We start from the raw sequence: 20,891 nt of genomic DNA, 5'->3' as shown, positions 1-20,891 counted from the left end.
TCAAGCAAAAAATCTCCTGCAGTGTTAAATGCATACTAACCAAGACAGCAAAATTAGTCCCAACATTATATTTAATTTCACATGTTTATATATTTAAAACATATTACATGGTATTTTATATATAAATTATTATGTGATTTATATTTTTATATTGAATTTTTTATTTAATTTTATATTTAAGTGTCTTCTTTCCCTCTTTGATGTCAAAAATATGCAACAGAAATTCTTTATTACTTAGGAAAAGCAATGTAAGACATGCTGTAATTAACCAAAGTATTTCATTTTATGCATTTTCCCCTAGAACTAGAAATTCTCTCATCCTGGCATTTCCAATTAATTCTCCTTCTGTGTCCATTTCCCATACTCAGAACTAACACACCATGCGGCTATTAATGTATCTCAGTTGTTTCTTAATAAGTAGCATCCATCAACAAATTAATTTCTCCACCACACTGGAAGTGACAGGTCCTCAGGGATAGGAGGGTTAATTTCACGACACTTTAGAAAAGTTCTGGTATTTACTGCACACAAGCATATCTATTTGTGAGCTGGCTACCTGAAAAAATATGTCCCTTACAGTGAAATACCATAAAACAGCAAAGAAAAATAAATGATGCTTCCTTTCTGGTGTATTGTACCTTGAGTCATTTTATAAAACATCCTGTAAACTGTTAAATCATTAAGTACATCTCATCAAAATTGCTAGCCTCAGAGACAGCTGTGACAGATGAGTGTGTGAAAGCAAGCATAGAGTGCTGGAAGAAAGCTATCTTGTGGGATCACTCCTCTCCTTGTCTCCATTCTCCAATTTACACCAACCTAAAAGATTTGTGTTAAATGAAGCAAGATTTTGTATTGATTTTCTAAAGAGTCAGAGTCCAGCCCAGTGTGCCTAAATAACCTCTTCCTTGCAGGCTAGGGAGAGAGGTCGCCATGGAATAAATTCCCCAGCAGCGGAAAATAAAGGCAGGATGGCTGCTCCAGAAGGAATTTTGTTAGAACATTTGTAAGGACCTTTGAATAAGTATTGAGAGCGTATTTCAGAAATCTGTTCAAGCAGGATCAGATTCAAGCCGCAACAGAAAATAGAGGCTGAGGTGTAAATAGTGATGTTAAAAGCATTTCACTCCCCTCTTTCTCCCCATCCCTCCATTCTTTCTGTAGTTTAGTAAAACATTTCTGGACACACTGACCTGACCAAGAAGATGCTCTTAGATTTAAGGGAACGGAATAAGTGAGATGAATTTTTTATTCTTTTATCTGGATCTCTTTTCCTGATCCTTCATTTCTTTAACTAAACCACTTTTTTCCTATAATGTTTTCTCTGCAAGTAGATACATGGGGTTGGTAAGAGGAACCCTGGTTAGCAAAGGTGTCAGCCACAAGAATACTCAGACTATATTACTGAGACCAAATTCACTGGCAATTCTACCTGCAGACAGCCATCAAAAGGTAGCACTACATGTGGTTTTTTTCTTTTTCATGAGGTCATGCTGTAGCCAGGCAAAGAAGCAACTGCATAAGGTTATTATAAGTGGGATAGGGCTGACAAGCTGAAAAGGTAGTCAGCAATTTGGCTACCTAGCAGACATTACAGTTATTTTTGGGCCCTCATAGCACAGCTACAAGAACAAAGCACGAGGCAAGGTAGATGATTTAAACTGGATTCAGTTCTATATGGATTTCAGTCCAGAAATATGACTGAATTATCCATTTGAGAGTGTTGTTAATAACAAAAATAAGAACTGTCATACCAGTGATGCACCCCCTGCTCTGCTGGATGAGGAAGAGATGGCCTGCAGGATGTACACCTGTCTGACAATGCACTTCAGGATGGGGTTGCTAAAGCAGACAGACAAGTAATACATATAATCACACAGAGAAAGAAGCAAGATACAGGGAAAATGTTATGAGGAAGAATATGCTGCTTGTTTTTCAGCATGCACATATTCACGTTTCTAAGACGAAAAGCAACTCAGGAGGGAGCAGGGTTAAGTTCTCCTGCACACACTTTCAGAGCAGTCCAGGTTGGCAAGCTCACTGGAAAAGCAACTGTAGGTTTTACAACACAGTATGGTCCTTTCTATTTTAACTGGTATCTCAGTTATACAGATTATCTTTTCTTGCAAGGCAAAAAGACCAATCACCAGAACTGTGAGTTACAACTGACCTGAAGCTTACAGCCTCAGATCAGTCTTCTAATTAATGTGTTCATTTTGAATACGGCACAGTGCAGATTGACATAGAACTTGCCTAAGCACATTTGCAGAAGCACTCATCTAGTGCCAGTTTGCCCCAGTCAGCCCTCAGCTCAGCACTGGTTTATACCAGCCTGTTGGAAACCTAGAGCGCAGGGAATGTTTCTCTGTCTATCCTGAGGGGCCCATCCCCCCAGGGAAACACTGTTTTTAACCTTCGTCCATGGAGAGGGCTGCCAAGGCTTTGGGACAAATTAGAATCTACAAGGGTGTGAGTTAGGCGGTAGTATAATATATAGTTTGTTACAGGGTGAAAAATTTAGAATTTTAGGCTTATTAATATGGTAAGTAGATGAAGACAAGATGGAGGACTCCTGTCGTTTTTCAGGTCTCTTCCTTCCTCTTCATCTACTCCATTTTCTGCAGTGTTGGTAGCACAGAATGATTGGTTAGGAAATGCCGCAGTACAGGGCTACGTGAATGGATAGTTCATTAGGCATTGGTAGAAAAGTCAAAATAATGTACGTTCTTGGTGACAATTGGGTGATTTACCTTTAAAAGGGCCTTGAATTTCCTGTATCATGTCTTTTGGTACTTTCTCTGCTTCATGCTATGTCGGCGGCATGTAAATTGCTGATAAGATATAATAAACAATCTGAAGACCAAGAAGATCCAAAAGTCCCATTCATCTCTTACTCCTGGCAAGGACTTTCTCCCCCATCTGGGGAGGACATGTGGGGGTCGAGAACCCACACACCAGCCCAGCCAAAGCAAACACTGCCAGTGACACCCACTTTAGCTAGCCAGAAAATGTAGGAAACTACAGCAGAGGAATAATTAGGCAAAGAAGTAACTATGCCTCCTTTCTTCTCATCACACCAGCAGTAAGACTGAAGAGTGAGGGGGGAGCCCACATGAGGACATCAAGACCCACTCAACAAAGGCTGGATCTATTTTGGGTCATTGAGCTCACTACACTGTAGCAGATTTTACCAGTTATGTGGAGGTCATGCTACAGCACATGATTTGGGTCTGTTTTATTAAAATTCTGATCTATGAGAAAAAAGTCAACAGAATTAAACGGAGCATTTGTTTATTATGCTTCGAGGAAGCAATGTTCTACCAGCAATGTATTTGTCTATTTTCTATTAAAGAATAGTTTAGGAAAATGTGTCATTGTAACAGAATAATCCTTTCTTTCCTCTTCTTATAACAACAGGAGGCAATCTTAACGTCTCAGAAAATGCCAAACATGTTTAATGAAAAAAAGTTCAAACTTTTCTCACAACCCTACAACCCTACATATTCAAAACTGTTATTTGAATTATGAACTGTACATAGAGTTACAGTAGAGGTGACTTCACTTCCCCAGGCAGCCTAAACCAACAAGCTTAATAATAATAACAAAAAAAAAAATCTCAGGGGCCAGACACAGTTTATTTCTGAGCCTAGACTCTTCCAAACTTCTGCACTTGGCAAGAAAGAGGTAAACTACTTCCCTGGTCCCTGTTGAAATTCCCTCCTATTTTTAAAATCATAAAAAACTATACAATACAAACTCTGTACTAGGAACTAAGAGTACCTGTATCCTCCCCAAAGAACATTCTGCTCTTTTTTCACCACATTTCCCATTGTGACAGTTTAATATGGTCTCATTTCTTCATATAAAATGTGCTCAAAGTTTTCATTACATCTTACCGTAGCGGGTTCCTTTGCATTGCAAGACCACTGAGGCCTAATAAATACAAGAGATGGGGTGATTTGAGAAATGCAGTTGTTGACAGATTTTTTTATTTTCTTTACCTTTCCCTTTGTACAGGGATGAATTTTATTACTTTGCAATAGACAGGTATGTTTTTCAATATATAAAATAGTTGATGCTGAAATAGCAGCTGCTACTGACTGTCAGCCTGAATTCATCAGTGTTAAAGAAACCTGGGCTTTACATTTTCTAGATGTGGCATACTCAAACCATATTTAAACAAAAAGTTTGTAAGAAGCAAAATAAAGACTAAATCAAAAACAAAGATCAAAAATAAGACAGGAACATTAAGAGAACAGTAGGTACTGCTAAAATCTCTTAAAAGAGATGTACATGAGCAAGATGTAGTTGATAAAAAAGGCAAATTCTAGCAGCATATGAATGACAATGAGGGTAAGATACTAATCCTGAAAAGACATAAAAGTTTATAAATACTATGCGTTATTTCATGCTTAGCATATGGTTTCCTAAATGACTACCGATTAAAAAGGTTATTTTGTAGAAGACTGCAAATACTCTGAAAGACAGATGCTAACATCTACCAACTCAGTTTGCTATACATGAAAGAATGATGAAAGCCTCATATATTTTTATAGCAACTCAAAAGCCCAGTCTGGCACAAGAGTGTAGGGAAATGATTAAAATACAGAAAAATACAGTGTTCATAATCCCTGTGAATGGGAAATGCTAATGTCAAAGGGTCTAACAGCCAATCTTCAGCTACAGGAGGAAACCAGCATTTAGTTTAATTCAAGAATCCCTTCTGAAAAACACTGTTTCATGACAGTCATTATCCAGTGTTGGCAGCCTCTGTAGCACTCTTTCACATGCCCAAGTCCATCAAAGCTGCTCATCAATCCCTGTTAGTGAGTGTCGTGCTCCAATAGTCACCACAGTTAAAAACAACATCTACATAGAAGAGAGAAGTAAGTTTGGGCCACTTACAGAACTGTACAGTGTCCAATGTGAATTAGCCTTTAGAGCAGAAAAGTGATAAAGTTAACCTGAAAGACAGCCGCTGTAAGCCTGGCATTTGAAAATACAACCTCAGGGGAATGAGGTTTCAGAAAAGAAAGGGCAGCGTTTGGAGAAATAAAAGGTACCTAACTCTAGTGACACAAAGAGTCAGAAGCTGGGAGAATCTTTTAGTATAGAATCTTTTTAAATGTTAAAACATTATTTAAAAATAAATTATAATGATAGAATTTTTTTAAAAAAACCTAAATAATTTAAAAAATACCACAGGGCTAAATAGCTACTTAAGATAACAATTTTTCTGAAGGAAGCCCCAGCAAGTTGCAGTGCTCCAGATGCTGCCAGAGGTAAATACAATATCCACACTATGCTCAAAGCCTGCCCAAGATCTTTGACTAGAGTCTGTGACTCTGCCTGGTTTCTTTGACAATGGACACTGCGTGGTTCAAAGAGGCTCATCCAGGTGGCACTCAGTCAGAAGAGCTGGTTCAAACAACCCCACGGATTCCAGGAACTTCCACATAAAACTCCCTTTGCCCATATCTTGGGTTTACTCAGAAATCTGACTTCAGGTCTCAGCACATTCCCTCTTCCACCCCATGTGGGATTAGGGAAGCAGGGAACCAGGGGCTGCGATTCCACCATTTGCAACATAGTGAGTTAAGTAACTCATTGTAACACTCCTGATACACCTCCGGGCAGGGGCCAGATCACGCAGACATCGCCCCATCTGGCTTCCTGCATCTGAAACAGGCTTCAGAGCTTGCATACAGCACACATTTTCTAAACTGTAACACAACAGAGGAGAGAGTGAAAAAAAAAGGTCAAGTTGCCCACAGCAGTACAGGCTGAAGGCAAATGACAAAGGAACAGGGACAAAACGTGCATCAGTCCTGTCTTACTACTTTTCTCCCAAACGTCTGGACTTTTCCAGCCCTTTGAGATGCCTGTTCTTGCTACCAAAGCATGTAATCTCTACATTATGAATTTGAGTGTACAGATTTTTGCAAAAAGAATCTTTTTTCTTGAAACATTCTGCTTTTACTCTGTAAAATGTCCATCAGATAAACTCAGGTTCCAAAAGTGGGCAAAGAAGTCAAGGCTTTTGTACAATAAAAAGCAACCCAATGAAGTAATTCCTCAACTGCTCTCGTTCAACCCAAAAAAACATTACATTGTAAAAATAATCTGAGCAACAACATTAGAAGCCTTACACTGGAAAAACTTTAAAACCAATTTTACATGGTACCAAGAGTAATTATAGCTTGACACTTCATTAATAATCCAAAAATCTCTACTTAATTTTGGAAACCATAATGTTCACCTCAAACTATACTAAAAATACTTCACAGTAAACACTTCATGGACTTAGTCCTTGCAGATGTTTCACAACACTCATATAAAATACTCTTTACTGTATATCTAGATCTCTAACACTGTTTTCCAATTAGTGCCTCACCTCCTTTACTTGCACAGCATTTTGTGATCTGAATGTTCAAACTAATGATGCATCCTTTTCATAGAGCAAAAGAGTAAATTAAATCATATCTTTATAGTCTTAAAACATGAATTTGTTGATTTAACTATATTTCTAAAGTATCACTCATCTAGACAATCAGCTTCTACATATTGTTGCTTAACCACACAACAGCAATTCAATGGGATCTGTTTGCAAAGGAAAAGGCAGACTTTGCAAAATACTATGGTTTAAGCACTGGAGCTCTTTTGCTCCAGAAGCTACTTAAATTCCTCTGACAGTTGCTCAATAAATAACTTAATTACTTACACTCTAATGGACACAAATAGAACGATTTGAAGACTGTGAATGAGAGAATGGTTTACCAGAGCCAGACCCATTCATTTTTAAGACAAAAAATAACCTACTGTTCTGCTTCAATAGCTATCATGTTTCTATTATTTTATGCTAATATTAACTGCATAGAAAGCCATCTACAACATCAACCACGTTATCTACTAGGAATCTTGCAATGCTAGTGATGTTTTTCTAAAAAAAACTTTTAAATGCTATTTGAGCTGTGAAATACTCAAACAAGTGAGATCACTGTCCTTCTATTTACTTCAACAGCTTGTGCTGCCTTGGCTTATTGGAACATGGAAAACTTCCCGTATTTAGACAATAACGTCCTCTGAGGCCAGTTTTCATTGACCTTTAAATCACCATAATTTGCTCTCAGTAACTATTAACCAGGACAAAAGTGAAGACTTAACAAAAATTATTTCCTCTTATGGCATATCCTACCCAACTTCCACTTTAATGAAAATGTCACTTCTGAAATGAGACACTACCCTCCATTTGTAGAGCTGACTCTAACTGCTGAAAATAAACACTCTGAAAAAGTACGTATCTCCATTTACCATTTGCACATTTTAAAAAATGTAAACAACCTGATCAGCAGCACTATTTCTGTACTTCCTGTTAAATTTACATCATGAATGAATGTATGAGACAGACCAAATTTTTAGTACTGTGTTCAATAACAACTTTTAACATAGGGGAAAAAAGCTGCAGGTCCAGCTCTATCTCAGACAGAGAAACTGAGAAGTAACATGATTATTCTTAAGATTTACGTTATCTGATGTTAACAAAGTTCCAACATACCAGTTGTTTTCTGAAATTCACTCACAGAAGAAGAATTATAATTTTTCCAGCAAAACCCAGGAAATGTATATTACCTATAAAAAGTGGTTCTAATTAGAGGGAATTGAATATATTTAAGAAAAAATAATGTTTTTCTGACTCAATTAAAAATTACTAGAAGCCTTTATAACAAAATTTGAGAAAATAATTATAATAGATGGAACCCCAAGGAAACATTTTGAGCATTAAACATCTGGAATGTATCTGGCCCACTGTGATAAAAATTAACCTTGTCCATTAGAGGCAAATAGTCATATTTTCCCATCTTTTTATAAAAATTCAGTCATGACCCCATGTAAAGTTTTTTATTTCATAAAGTCACGATCAACATTTTGGGAAAAATCACAGCATGCAACAATACCAGCTAAAACAACCTAATATTGCTGGTCTTCACTACACACACAGGAAACGAAGCACATGATACGGAATGGACCTAGTGAGGAGTCTTGGAGCCAGTCCTGTGGAGTGAGAGAGTATTCAAAAAGCAGTCACAATAGAAGTGTTTCTGAAACATCATTTGGGAGCTTCCAGCCTCTTCAAGGAATCAAAGGCTCGAGTCCAGTGTTTGAAAGCACACAAGCTTTTCTGAGGACATTGCCTTTGGAAGTCTACATGCCATATTTTAAGTCATCTTTCAAAGACGACATTTGTTTCATTGTAGGATTGAATGTGGCATACCAATCATTCATCAAATGACTGACATTACAACCACCTTCAAGAAGAATCCCATTTCAGTGCATGAACTGGAGCTTGCTACATTCTACATTAAGGGGCAAAGTAGAAATAGGCACATTGCTTGCAGCAAACTGAAATAAGGCAGAATGGAAATCTTTTTAAATACACTATTTTCTTGAGAATGAAAAGTTCCCCATGCTCATATACTACTTATTCATGAAAAAAAAATATTTAATTGAACAGAAAACAAACCATGTTCTGTATTTTCACTGCCAGAGATAAATATCTACGTGTCATGTTTAAGAAGCTCCTTGTGGATGACCAAAGGAAACTCTCAGACATACTGTTGCCTAAAATAGGCCTTATGAACAACCTGACCCTCAACGTACAGCGCAGCAAACCTGTACATTCATACGTGCTTAGAATAAATCTAAAGATCTCTAAGAGAAAAGTTCAAAGAAACCAAAAATACCCTCTAAAATAACAAAGTTGTCATAATCTTGGGAACTTCTGAAATGGAAATGTGCTGCTGTGTCTCTGTAAGCTACATTGAAACTTTGTCTCAGGAAGAGGAAGCTCTTCCTTTAGATGGAAAATTCCACCAGAATGCTGAAAACAATAGTTAATTTCAGTAGTACTAAAATAAAGTTGTGAGATCTCCTAAACTCCCTTCTTCCTTAAGACTAAACAAAAATTCATTTTACATGTAGTCACTTTGGGAACGAAGAAGCAAAAATGACAACTGGCTTTTGACCATCTTTGTGCCAAAGGCATGGGTTCTCCTTCAGCTTCAAATGGAAGCTTGCTTTTCTTTTTTTATATTTCTCAGTAAATTGATGCCTTATGATTCATTAATGGTTCCCTTATTTCAGCCAGTTGATTTAAGTCTTCCATATGACTGTCTGCCTTCAGCTGGAAGTTCTTGCTTTTCTTACAAAAACAACTTGCTTTGTTTGGTTTATGCACATTCATCTATTTGATCTATGCTCCCAGCAGGCCCTTACCCACCATTTTCTAGAAGATACTGGATTTCTTGCATGTGGCTTAATCAGCTAATACTCACTAGCCAAAGAAGCAGAACTGACATTCAGTGTCACCACTTAACTCAAAGAGCAGCGGTCAGGATGTCAGATGCCTTGCAAACCTTTCTCTACCCAGCTGCAAATTACATGATGTTACTGCTCCTCTACACTAGATTCAGTAGTTATTATGACCTCGTCTTTTTATGTTTAAGTTTATTATAATTAACACTGCTGACATTTTTTATTGAGCTGTGCCCATAAGTAAATAGTTTTATGCAGCTATAAAACTTTGCTAAAAATGGATGAAAGTGCCTTGCAAGAAATAAAAGGATCCACTTCTATCCCAAAGCTTTTTTTCTTGTCTTTTTCAGAAGCCTCCTATGCACATGGCTCTCTCAAATGTAGCATGTAAAAAGCTCCTGGACCAAAACATCTAGCCATAAATATAGAGAAATACAAGATATATTACAACACACAATCATCCCATTTGTTATGCTCTTAAAGGCTGAAAATCTTTATGCCTTGTCTTCACTTTTGATTTTTCATGTTAAGACTTGACTATTTACCCTATCTATTTAGAAAGCTTCTAAACAAAGACAGAAAACTATGATGTTAGAATAGCCAAGCTACTGCAAAGTTACAGTGATTTTTCTAAGGTTTTTCCTTCCTCTTTTGGACTTCAGCAAATACATTTACAGGAATTACTGCAGGGATTTTTTTAAAAGCTACTAAATATCTTGCATTGGAAATGCAACGAGACAGTGTTGGACTGCTGAGTAATGAGAGTATTTTGAACAGAGAAGCTGCTGAATGTGTAAGCAGGGGATTTGGGTGGTGCCGAAGGACGTGCAACAAATGTACAGAAAATGGGAGCTGGAGAAACTCCAGCATAAGCACACCCCTAAAGGAAAACATCCTCTGGGCATGGGCTGGGATATATACAGAATGAACTAATAAAACAATGTAATGCTTTTAAATCACTGGCATCTCATCTGAATACTACTGGTACCTTGTTTTGCAGTATCAGATGATAACATTGGGAATTACTGGGGTCATGGAAAACTCCATAGAAAGAGAGCGTAGGATCCCTCTATCTCTAAAAAGATCATAATATTAGAAAAAATAAAAACAAACAACAAAACCAAAACCTGCACTAGATGTTTATCAGTCAACTATAACAGTTCTCATCTACAAGCTCATGTTTCCAATGCATAAATCTCTACTGCTGGTGATACCTAATCGTAAACACATGCAGTAACACCATTTATTTTTTATCCCACTGATACCCGGAAGCAAGCTCTTTCCCTTCCACAGCATAGCCCTAGGAAGGGAGAAAGATGCTTACACATTTTTCTTCATACTTCCCAAGCAATGTGCTGCAAGTTGCTTGTTGTCTGTTGCAGTTGTCTGTTCATGTGGCACAAGCTGTCAGTGTCTGGGTTGTCCTAAATGAGTGCTAGAATGGTGTAGAATTCCAGTCCATGGAAATTGATACAATATGCACACTACTGTCAAGAGCAGGCCACAACTTCAGGGCTGTCCCAAGGCCTCTCAAGGCAGAAAGAAGGCAACTGTACCTATCAATTTGTACAAAAGGAAGGATGCAACTTCATTTGCAGACACTGCATGGGATTTGATAGGCTGTCCTTGAAAAGTTGTTGAGCTAAGGAAAGTTAAAGTTCTCTTATTTAAGGAAGTGACTCTCAAAAGGTTTGCTTTGGGGGTCAAATGATTTTGACAATTAGGAAAGTCTACAACTCTGTCAGGTTGACAGAGACTGTTTCATGAGGGGAAAATTTTAGTAGATAAATATGGCTGGAGTTGGACAGAGCAAATGAGTAGACCTCTCCTATACTGTATGACCTGATACTTTAGTGTTGCCAGTGGAATCTTTGGCCAAGTAGAGGTGTGAAATCTAAATAAAATCTCTGCCCCTAAAGTACTTTTCATTAAGGAATGTACTGCTTTGGGAAATTGGGGAGCTTGTAACCAGTAGGCAGTATTGCAAGCTGGTATAGAGTCAAAATCTCCCTAAAAAATCAGGAAAATAGGAAGACATTGAAAAGTAACATGGTTATATTTTGATACAAGTCGTAGTTATTGATATGAAACTGTAACATGCCAAAATAATACCTCTATTTTAAAATGCAGATACATAGTTTATTTGTTGAAAAGGATATAGCCTACCTTTTATGTGGTATTGGCACTAGAAAGAAAAGATTAGTCAGAGTAAGGACATTTAACTTGGGATCATGTACTTTCTGTCCAGTCTTCTGCACGTAGATCCACAAGATGACTGCTTTAGTAAAGAAGAAGGTTCTAATAAATACTGCATTAATAACTGTCACACAAACTGTCTTTCCCATTTAGAGAAAAGCATCTGTATGAAACTTCTTTGTTTCAGAGGACTGTCTCAGTGGGATATAAGGAAATGAGGAAGATAATCATATGCCAAAACCCACAGAAATAAGTTCCCATTAGCTCAAAGTGCAGAAGCCCTTCAAAAGATAAATTTGATTTCCCCAAACTTGTGGAGAAGAGAGAATATTCAGTTCTAACCTCACACAACAGATAGTAGAAATTATTAAAAAGTAACAGTACAAGTCAAATGAGAACAGGGATCCCCTAGAAATATCCAGGACTCTGTGAAAGAAGTGAACAAGGGAACAGAAAGCCACGGCCAGTACTTGAAGTTTGGCCCTCTTGCTCAGAAACCACCAAGGACATCTGTAGAAAAGCACTGAGTCTCACTATCTGTCTTCCTTAGAAGACTGTGTTAAGAATGACCAAACATTGACTGCTGCCAAACATTTTGAGAGTCATGTTTTGAGAAGGGATGGCCTCATTTCCTCCTGCTCACAGCCAAGATGTACTCCATCCAGAGAAAACAGAGCAATGCACCTACAAACTTAGGTCTGAAAGCCAGAAATTCCATGCTTGTGATGTGCTTTAGGATAAAGCTTTTATGACCATGATCAAAAGTCCCTTAAATATTACCTGCAGAAGAAATCATATATGAAATTTATGAGAGCAGGAAGAGGCTAATAATAGGTAAAGCTCCAACTCAGACAAGACTAAATGGAAGAATAACTCCAAGGGCTATTTTTGTAAATACCATCCCCTTCAAGTACTGCGGTAGGTTATACCTACATGCAAGCACCAAGTACATACAAAAAAAACCCACCACATGGAGGACATTCTGTTTTATAATGCTAGGTCAGGACTACCTATTCTCAGTTTGGCACAGGCTAATCATTCATGATTTTATACTGAGATGGAAATTTAATGAAAAAATAAAAATTCACACTGTACCTAAATGGTGAAACCTATTGCCAAAACATTATGAAAAGCCATGAATTTAACAGTTCTAGAGAGACCAGATGACTACATGCGCATAAACTGAAGAATATAATAAATTTTTCAAAAATCAAGACATAATTTTTTTTCCTTCAATAATTTTTTACATGAGAAACTGGTTTAATATTTACAAAGCACTCTAAGACCAAAATGAGGCCCGCTGATATCTTCTGTGCAAGATCCTCACACCTTTCCCTGCAGCAGCATTACCATCTGCTGACAGACCAAGCTGAATACACCTTGGGCACAATCCAGTCTAAAAGACAGTCCAGGAGAAGAGAGGAATTCAACACTCTCTCATTGTGCTAATTTTCCTTTTCCAGCTTTCCAGAGCAGGGAAAATATTTTGCTGGGACAATTCTATTAGCCTTACCTTCAAGCTAAGGAACCAACAGCATGCTAAGCTAAGTTTTAGCTTGATGAAAGTAACAACAGACCAAAATCATGCCAGAAAGTGAAATTACTGCATGCCATGAACTCAATGGCAAGGCTATACACAGCGAAAAAAAAAGGAGAAAAAACTTGCCTGGAATATGTCAACAGTTGTCATCTTCATAAAAGACAAAAGTGAAAAATGACCAACATGTATTTCAAAAGTGCTTGGTGAGGGGTTGCAACTGCCATCATCATCAGGCTTTAGAAGCCATAAAAGGAAATACTGCCTAAAATTAGAAGAAATGCTACAGCTATGCTAATTCTCTGTCAAAATGTTACAAAATAACTTGCCACTAGAACCCTGTTGTTAATACACACACCAGGTCCTTCTGCAGAACAGAATTCCAGCAGTCTATTTTCAAAGAAGAATTTTGTTGTTCTCTATGTCTTTATTGCAAAACATTTTGATTTCATATGCTGTCCTAACAGTCAGGACATTACAAGAGATCAGTTAAAAAGCCTCTACATTGTCTTTTTTTTCACCTACACATTAAAATTCTACATAGTTTTCAGAGGAGAAAATACTAGGAAAAATAACTGTGAAATTTTTTTTATTTTTTAATATAATTTTATGTTAGGCAATAATCACTTCTAGCTAAATGAAGATACTAAGTTAATTATGTATAGCAACAATCAGATGAATAAAGTCCCTAAATAGACATATGTATACATATATTTGCTTTTCCAGGGGAGGAAGAAACCATCTAAATGTGCTGAAAAAAATCTAAGGGAGCTGTTATACTGGTGAAAAAGTTATGTGAAATAAATCTAGACCTTCCAGTAGTCTCAATCAAGAAAACACCACACATCTGAAGGAGAGACAGAGTCACAAAAAAGTTCCAGGAACTGAACTTTCTTGGCTCATGTGATCCAGGACTACTTGACAAGTTTCTGGCCTCCAGTAAGCCAAATCTGGTTTCTGAAGAGACTTGGATGCCACAGACATTCATTGGAATTAAGAAAAATAATTCCAATAAAAGCCTCATTAAAAAACACCAAAAGATTATTAAATGTACCACAGGATCAACCTTGTGCTGGCAAGCAGACTGCAACTTCTGATGGCAAAGTCAATTTTGCATGTCCTGTCACAGGAAATAAATATTTCCCTGTTCTCTAATTTCTTTTCTTTATTAAAATGCGATGCTATCTTGCAGCTGGCAATCTCAGCATGTAAATATCTGTCAACAAAAAAACAACTCACATTTGCAACGTTTGCATTAAATACCATGCATCTGAATTGTTGTAAATGTAAATACATAAAATAAATGCAAATAAATACATTCTTTTTGAGAAACATAAGGAAAGGAAAGGACAAAGTCTCAAATTTGTAGGTGCTGAGTCAGTCACGCACTTCAGTGAAGAGGAAATCTGGTAAATAATTTCAAAGCTGACATACTTTGCCTTTTAAGAGACTGCATCAGATCCTATAGAGCTCTTTAAAAATGGTTCCTAGTCAGCCTGACAAGTCTGTGACTGCATCGGGAAGTTATTTCAGACAACTCTGCCATGGCTGTGTAGCTGCATCAGCTACCAGGGCTTGCTCTGATCATATTCTGTTTGGAATGGCTTTTCCTTCTAGGAATGGCAATATATAAACAGTCACCTAACATTTTAACAACGTCCAAAGTCTTCAGCATAGCAGTACTTGGCAATTATACCTCCCTTCTCTGAATGCTGAGTTTACACAAGAATCTGAAACTCCTGGCTGTTCTCTATGCAATGTAAAAAGTTGATTTTGGACTCTTAGAGGAAATTTCCATTGAGCTTTCCCATATTTATTCTGGTTGGATGAAAGAACTGTTACATTTCAGAAATCTATTTACAGAAATAGATTGTTTCTGGGTAAGTAATCAAAAGCTGTCATATGTATGTATGTGCCTTGTGCAACTGAAGAATCCTTTACTTGAGGAATTTAAATGATGGATAGAAACTCTGAACTAAAAAGTGACCTAGTAGAGATTCTGAGATAGTGCTTTTAATGATAGCGTGAGCATTACAATAAAACCAGAACCCCACTACATTTCCAGCATAAGTAAAGCTTCTATCCATACAAGTCCAAATTCCTTCTCTGACCAACTCCCCTGAAGGATTCTTTCTTCCCTCATCCTCCTCAACAGTTAGGAAGAAGACCAGACAGACCAGTCTTCTAAATTATGTTTATGTAACTATGTGGTGTAGGTGGGTACATGTTACAGATCTGCTATCAGATCCGTACTGTTTATTTCTACAGTAACACTCTTATTCATTAAATTGGTGGATTTAAAGCTGAATATTCAGAGCAAGTAATGCAATCTTGAGCTGAGTCTGAATTTTACAAATAAATGTCAGTTATACAGACAAGCTTCAAACCAGTGAGTCAAGTTGCTTTGCAGCTGGTTCTCTTGAGAAATGATGCTTCATCAGATGGTTAGCTGGTCAGCCATGAATGTTTATTCTAAAATTGCAAAATATTGCTTCAGGATGAAAACCTCTGCCTGAGCCACAGAGTCCTTCCGTGCCTGTAAGCACATCATGTGAGCCCATAAAGTCTTCTAAAAACACATAAGGGAGTCAGAGAAGATGATCTCATTGATTCCACTAGACACCTATTTTTTGAACTCTGAATTAATTTTTGTTGTTCCTTGCCTCAAGAGATAACTTGCAAGCCAGGGGCTTCAAACTCATTTCAAAACATAAAAAGTATAACTGAATATTGAATATCAGAAAAAATCCTTACAGATGTAAACTAAATATGACACTGCCTTGCAAACTGCAGTGAGATAAATATGATCTGCAGCAACTGGGTAATTTTGAACTTACTTACCTCCACGTCTGTGTCTAATGGGATATGTATTAAACTACGAAATAGCAAGCATTTTCTGAGCTGTAGGAAGAGCCAGTATTAAGAATATTCTGAAATAAAAATACATTGTGAAAGAAAAACAGTCGCTTATCTATAAAGACAGCATTTACATATGAGTCAGCATAAAGCAGATACACACAGTTCTTACAGATCAGAATACCTTTTTTTTAAGGTATGATCAGATTATACCTTTTTTCTTAATTCCAACTTCTTGAAAAAAAAAAGTCAATCAAAATTGTAAGATGGTATAGTCTGGACTAAATCTCACATCTTTAACTCCTTTTTGCCTTCTGAATATTAAATTTTTTTCCATCCATTTCATGGAAGATGCTGTTTATGAGGTACACTGGCATATAAGGCTTAATGCTAAATGACTCATGGTTTAGAATGCAATTTCAAACTAAATTATATTGGTTGCTTTTCATAGTTGGTTTTGGAATAATTTAGAAAAGGTTTTTCTTAGAAAAAAACCCGTATCTCTTTAACAGCGCAGCAGGAGATTCCATTGTAGGTATTTTTCTTAAGCAGGAAAGAGTCTGCCAAAGATCACAGAACCACAGAATGGTTTGGATTGTAAGGGACCATAAAGATCATCTAGTTCCAACCCCACTGCACAAGAGACATTGAGGTGCTGGAGCATGTCCAGAGAAGGGCAATGGAGCTGGTGAAGGGTCTGGAGCACAAGTCCTTGGAGGAGTGGCTGAGGGAACTGGGGGTTGTTTAGCCTTGAGGAGGCTTAGGGTGACCTTACCACTCTCTACAACTGCGTGAAAGGAGGTTGTAGCTGGGTGGGGGTCGGCCTCTTCTCCCAGGCAATTAATGACAGGGTAATAGGAAATAGTCTCAAGTTGTGCCAGGGAGTTTCAGGTTGGACATTAGGAAGAACTTCTTCACTGAAAAGGTGGTTAAGCATTGGAATGGGCTGTCCAGGGAGGGGGTGGAGTTGCCATCCCTGGAAGTGTTCAAGAAATGATTGGATGTGGAACTTAGTGCTATGCTTTAGTTTACATGGGGGTGTTCGGTCAAAAGTTGGACTCAATGACCTTGGAGGTCTTTTGCAACCTTAACAATTCCATGACTCTAATTAAACTGGGTGCTCTTCTCCACAGATGCTTCACATGTCTAGAGAGAAAGGGAAAAGTATGTGCATGGGCAGAGGTGCTCCCTGTGAAATATTTTATATGGCAATGACTATCAAAACGAGGGGTAATGAGACCAGTGTAACCAAAGACCTAATTTCCAAACATGTTTAGCACTTCCTGGAAAGCCAATAAATCACCACGGTGGTAAATACTGAGATGGAAAAAGGAGATGACTTCTCTTACTAAGGGAGGCACCTAAAAGCCACAGATCATTAAACAGGTTTAAGTAAGCCTTCTTGAGGTACTTTTGAACTTTTTAATGTGCACAGAAGTGGGAATTCTTGTCTTCTGCAATTGACCAGATGGTCCTGACTCATTCTGTCAGTCACAAGGCCAAAATGATTTTCACATTAACAAAACCTTGAAGCCATAAGTCTCTCTCAAATATCTCCTGCTGAAGAATTTGTGAGCAGTCATTTGTTCCCTTACATCTTGCAAGCTTCTTACTTTTGATCAATGCCTTGACTGTAAAAAACCTATTTCTGTTAACAGAGCTATGCACATGCAGCTCATTTATCTCTTTCTTTGCCAGAAAATTCTGCAGAAGGCTCCAAAGTGTTGTTCCAGTTTGCACTTGAAAGCAGTGATATACACAATGTTCTCAAACAGCAATCACCATAAATCTCAAACTCTGAGTTGATGTTCAAGAGGCAGAGTGAAACAGAAGTGTCTATCCTTCTTTCATACCACTTCCTCATCATTCTATAAATACAGATATTGGATGCAGAATAAAAGCACTCCAGTAACCACCCTACGAAGCAAGAGATTATTAATTATTTAGCAATGAAACAGGCATTTTGATGATTTCTTTATTATTTTTAAGGTATCAGTAAATGCATATGTAATGTGTTCTCGGTTTGTATACTTATTGTTTTTACATATATATATATGTGTGTTTGTGTGTGTGTATGTATAAAATACCAATAAAACAAACATATAGGCAAAAGTCTATGCTTTTCAAGTTTCTAAGACAAATCTAAAACTAAGGTTCCATTTTTCTCCAGTCTTCTAACATGCAGCTAGGATTCTAAAACAGTCAGTTAATAAGATTAAAAATACATTCACATTTTAATGTAATTAAACCAACCATTTGCCTTCTCAATGCAGATAAGAAACATACAAATTATTGTTTAATGTAGACCAAAAGTGTAGCTTGAATTATGTCAATTATTGCAGTTTTGTCTTACATTCAGCTGTTAGAAAACCCCTGCAGAAATGTGCCAAGAGGAAAACAAGATACAATTACTTTTATTTGAAGTATAAACTTACATACCTTGGCCTCCGGAATGCTAAACCATATTGTTGGCAAGCCAGTCCCACAGTGGGAGTATAAACAATAGGCATGAACCTTTCAATGTCAGAAGCCAGCACTTTATAGAAAAGCTTTTCATTTCGATCCTGAAGACTCATTAGTAGCATGTATCTGTGGAGAATTACATATAATTAGACAGACATCAAGGGAACATATAAAGTAGATTCAGAAGGATAGCAGTGTTTGGATAATTAAAATTATGTTTGTTCTATAATAGCCTCTCTCTTATTGAAAGTATTTAAATTCCTCCTTGTCTTAATAGCACAAATGGTCCAGACACAAAAGATAACAAACTGGTTGAGACAGAGAACCTGAAACCTGAAACAAAGTTGTCAAACTCTACATACTCAGGAAGCTAATCCCTCTCAGGTATAAAACAGTGTGCTGCAATTGAGGAGTTGGTCTGTCAGAACTTATCTGTGTATATCAGTTGTTTCACTTGAAATGAGACAAGCATTAAGTATAACTTAAACATGTTTACTCACTTGCCCAAAGAAAACAGAACAAAAACCATTAAGCTTTGCATGCCCTTGCCTCAATAGAAATTTATCTTAAATCCAAACTAATATTTCAAATAAATACTGAAAAACAAAGCTTTTGAAAACAAAGCATACACACATGGCTTTTCATCCCTTAAGTCTATGTTTGACATGAAATCTGCAATGCTATATCTCCTAACTGAAATGAATTTTGAGGAAGTTCTGTATTTATTTAAAAAGAAAACCAATGAGAAAAAAAAGAATCATATAAATGAGAGTGAAAAAAAATTCATGTTAGCTTGATCTACTTTTGACTACCATCACACCTACATTAAATAATTACATTACTGTTTCAAGACACCAACTGGGAAGCCAAATTGCAATGCTGAGTGTGACAAATGATATGAGTCTATGAGTGACTTCAAGTTATACCAGTTCACACAGGTATGACTCTGTCACTTTGTGAACACCTAAAATTTAGGAATTTAGTGATCTTAAACCTTACCTGTCTATTCACTAGCTTTAGCAATGTTAAGTATTGCTGTAAAAATTAAGTAGTCTTCTATACCAATAGGCTTACACAAAATATTTAACTTAATTTCTGTATACAATTTATGTAGGACTTTTTTTTAAATTTATGATGGATTACTAATTACTTATACTCAAAAAGTTTAATATGTGCATCCTTTTATTACACAAGTGTTGAGGATATATATAGAACACATTCATTCCAAAAGCCAAAAGTAAGGTTTGTGTACTTAAATATTATTCGTATTAACTTTCCTTCTGCATATTCATGGATCACATGCTTCAGTAAAATCTAATTCATTCTTTAGGAAGACACAAACCTAGTCAGGTAACCATCTGACAAAGAACAGATTAGTAAATCTGAATGCATTCCATTCAAGCTTAGCTTGCATATCCCTACATATCAGGGAAGCACTTCTTTTGGGATCTGTTATGTAAACCTTTAACGAGCACTATAAGCAAGGCAAGTGCAGCCAGTTTGGCAATTGGTGACTGTAATGAGGTGACAGAAGTGAGGCAAAACACTGTCCCTTCCCTTGTGTCATGAAGGGTATTTTTGACCCTAAACAGATAAAGATCTAGAAACCAAAAAGTTGCAGTTGTACTCTAAATACCATCACCATGAGGCAATCAGAACCACCTTCCATCATACACACTAGTTTTGAATGTTCTCCAAGGTTAAATTATATCCCGCTCTTGTAGTTCTCAGCTACAAATATACATGCTAATTTTCTTTCATATTATTACATTTCCTATAGCCTTTCATTTTCCCAGTATTTCATTATGATATAGCATATCTTTCAATGTCCTTGAATTCCCAGAGCATTTTCTTTATTAAAACCTTTCTCCTGAGGACAACTATCCCAACATTTATCTTGAAATACAAGCTCATGCACATGTAGTTGTGAATATACATGAAGACATTAATTTTGTTTCCAGAGAACATTTAAAGTGATGCTGGAGAATATCATGCATATTTTTGGCCCCCACTCTATACTGCAAGTACTACGCGAGCCACAGCACCATTCCGAAGCAGTTGCCAGTATTTTATTTTTTTAATCACTTTCATTTAAAATGAGATGTGGTTACTTAAGAGTATAAAATATCTTTTAATCATCCTTTCTTATCACTCAGATCAAGCCTAGATTTTAATGGGGTAAATAAATCTTTTACAAAAGAAACTAAAAGCTTAGCAAAAGACTTCCTCAGGGGTTTCAAATCAAAAAACTCTGTTAAAACTCTCCCCTTTGCTTTTACTGTTCTATAGCATTACACTGGGGTTTTACTTTCTTATTTGTATTTATCATGTCACTTTTATATTCAGGATATGCTAAAGAACTTGAAAAAGTAGTAACTGGATATTACTTATATTTTCAAATATGACATACTTGATCATATACAAATCAGCACAATAAATATTATTATAATGTGAAAAATATTTCTAGAGAAGTGCAATTTTTATCAGAAGGTTACTTTTCAACAGCAGGTATATGTCTTCTTTCTCA

General features: G+C 36.8%; 1 protein-coding gene across 1 annotated transcript in view; it reads right to left on the bottom strand.

The window, feature by feature from the left end:
• Positions 1–20,891, bottom strand: part of ME1 (malic enzyme 1) — a 159,050-nt gene that overhangs the window by 91,927 nt on the left and 46,232 nt on the right. The window contains exon 3 of the mRNA XM_039568160.1: positions 18,341–18,490. Coding sequence (XP_039424094.1) covers positions 18,341–18,490 — 150 coding nt within the window. The remainder of the gene's footprint in view (positions 1–18,340; positions 18,491–20,891) is intronic.

Source organism: Corvus cornix, chromosome 3 (assembly GCF_000738735.6).
Source record: "Corvus cornix cornix isolate S_Up_H32 chromosome 3, ASM73873v5, whole genome shotgun sequence".
NCBI classification, from domain to species: domain Eukaryota; kingdom Metazoa; phylum Chordata; class Aves; order Passeriformes; family Corvidae; genus Corvus; species Corvus cornix.
Note: the sequence above shows the minus strand (reverse complement) of the source record. Positions and strands in the feature narration are given on the sequence as shown.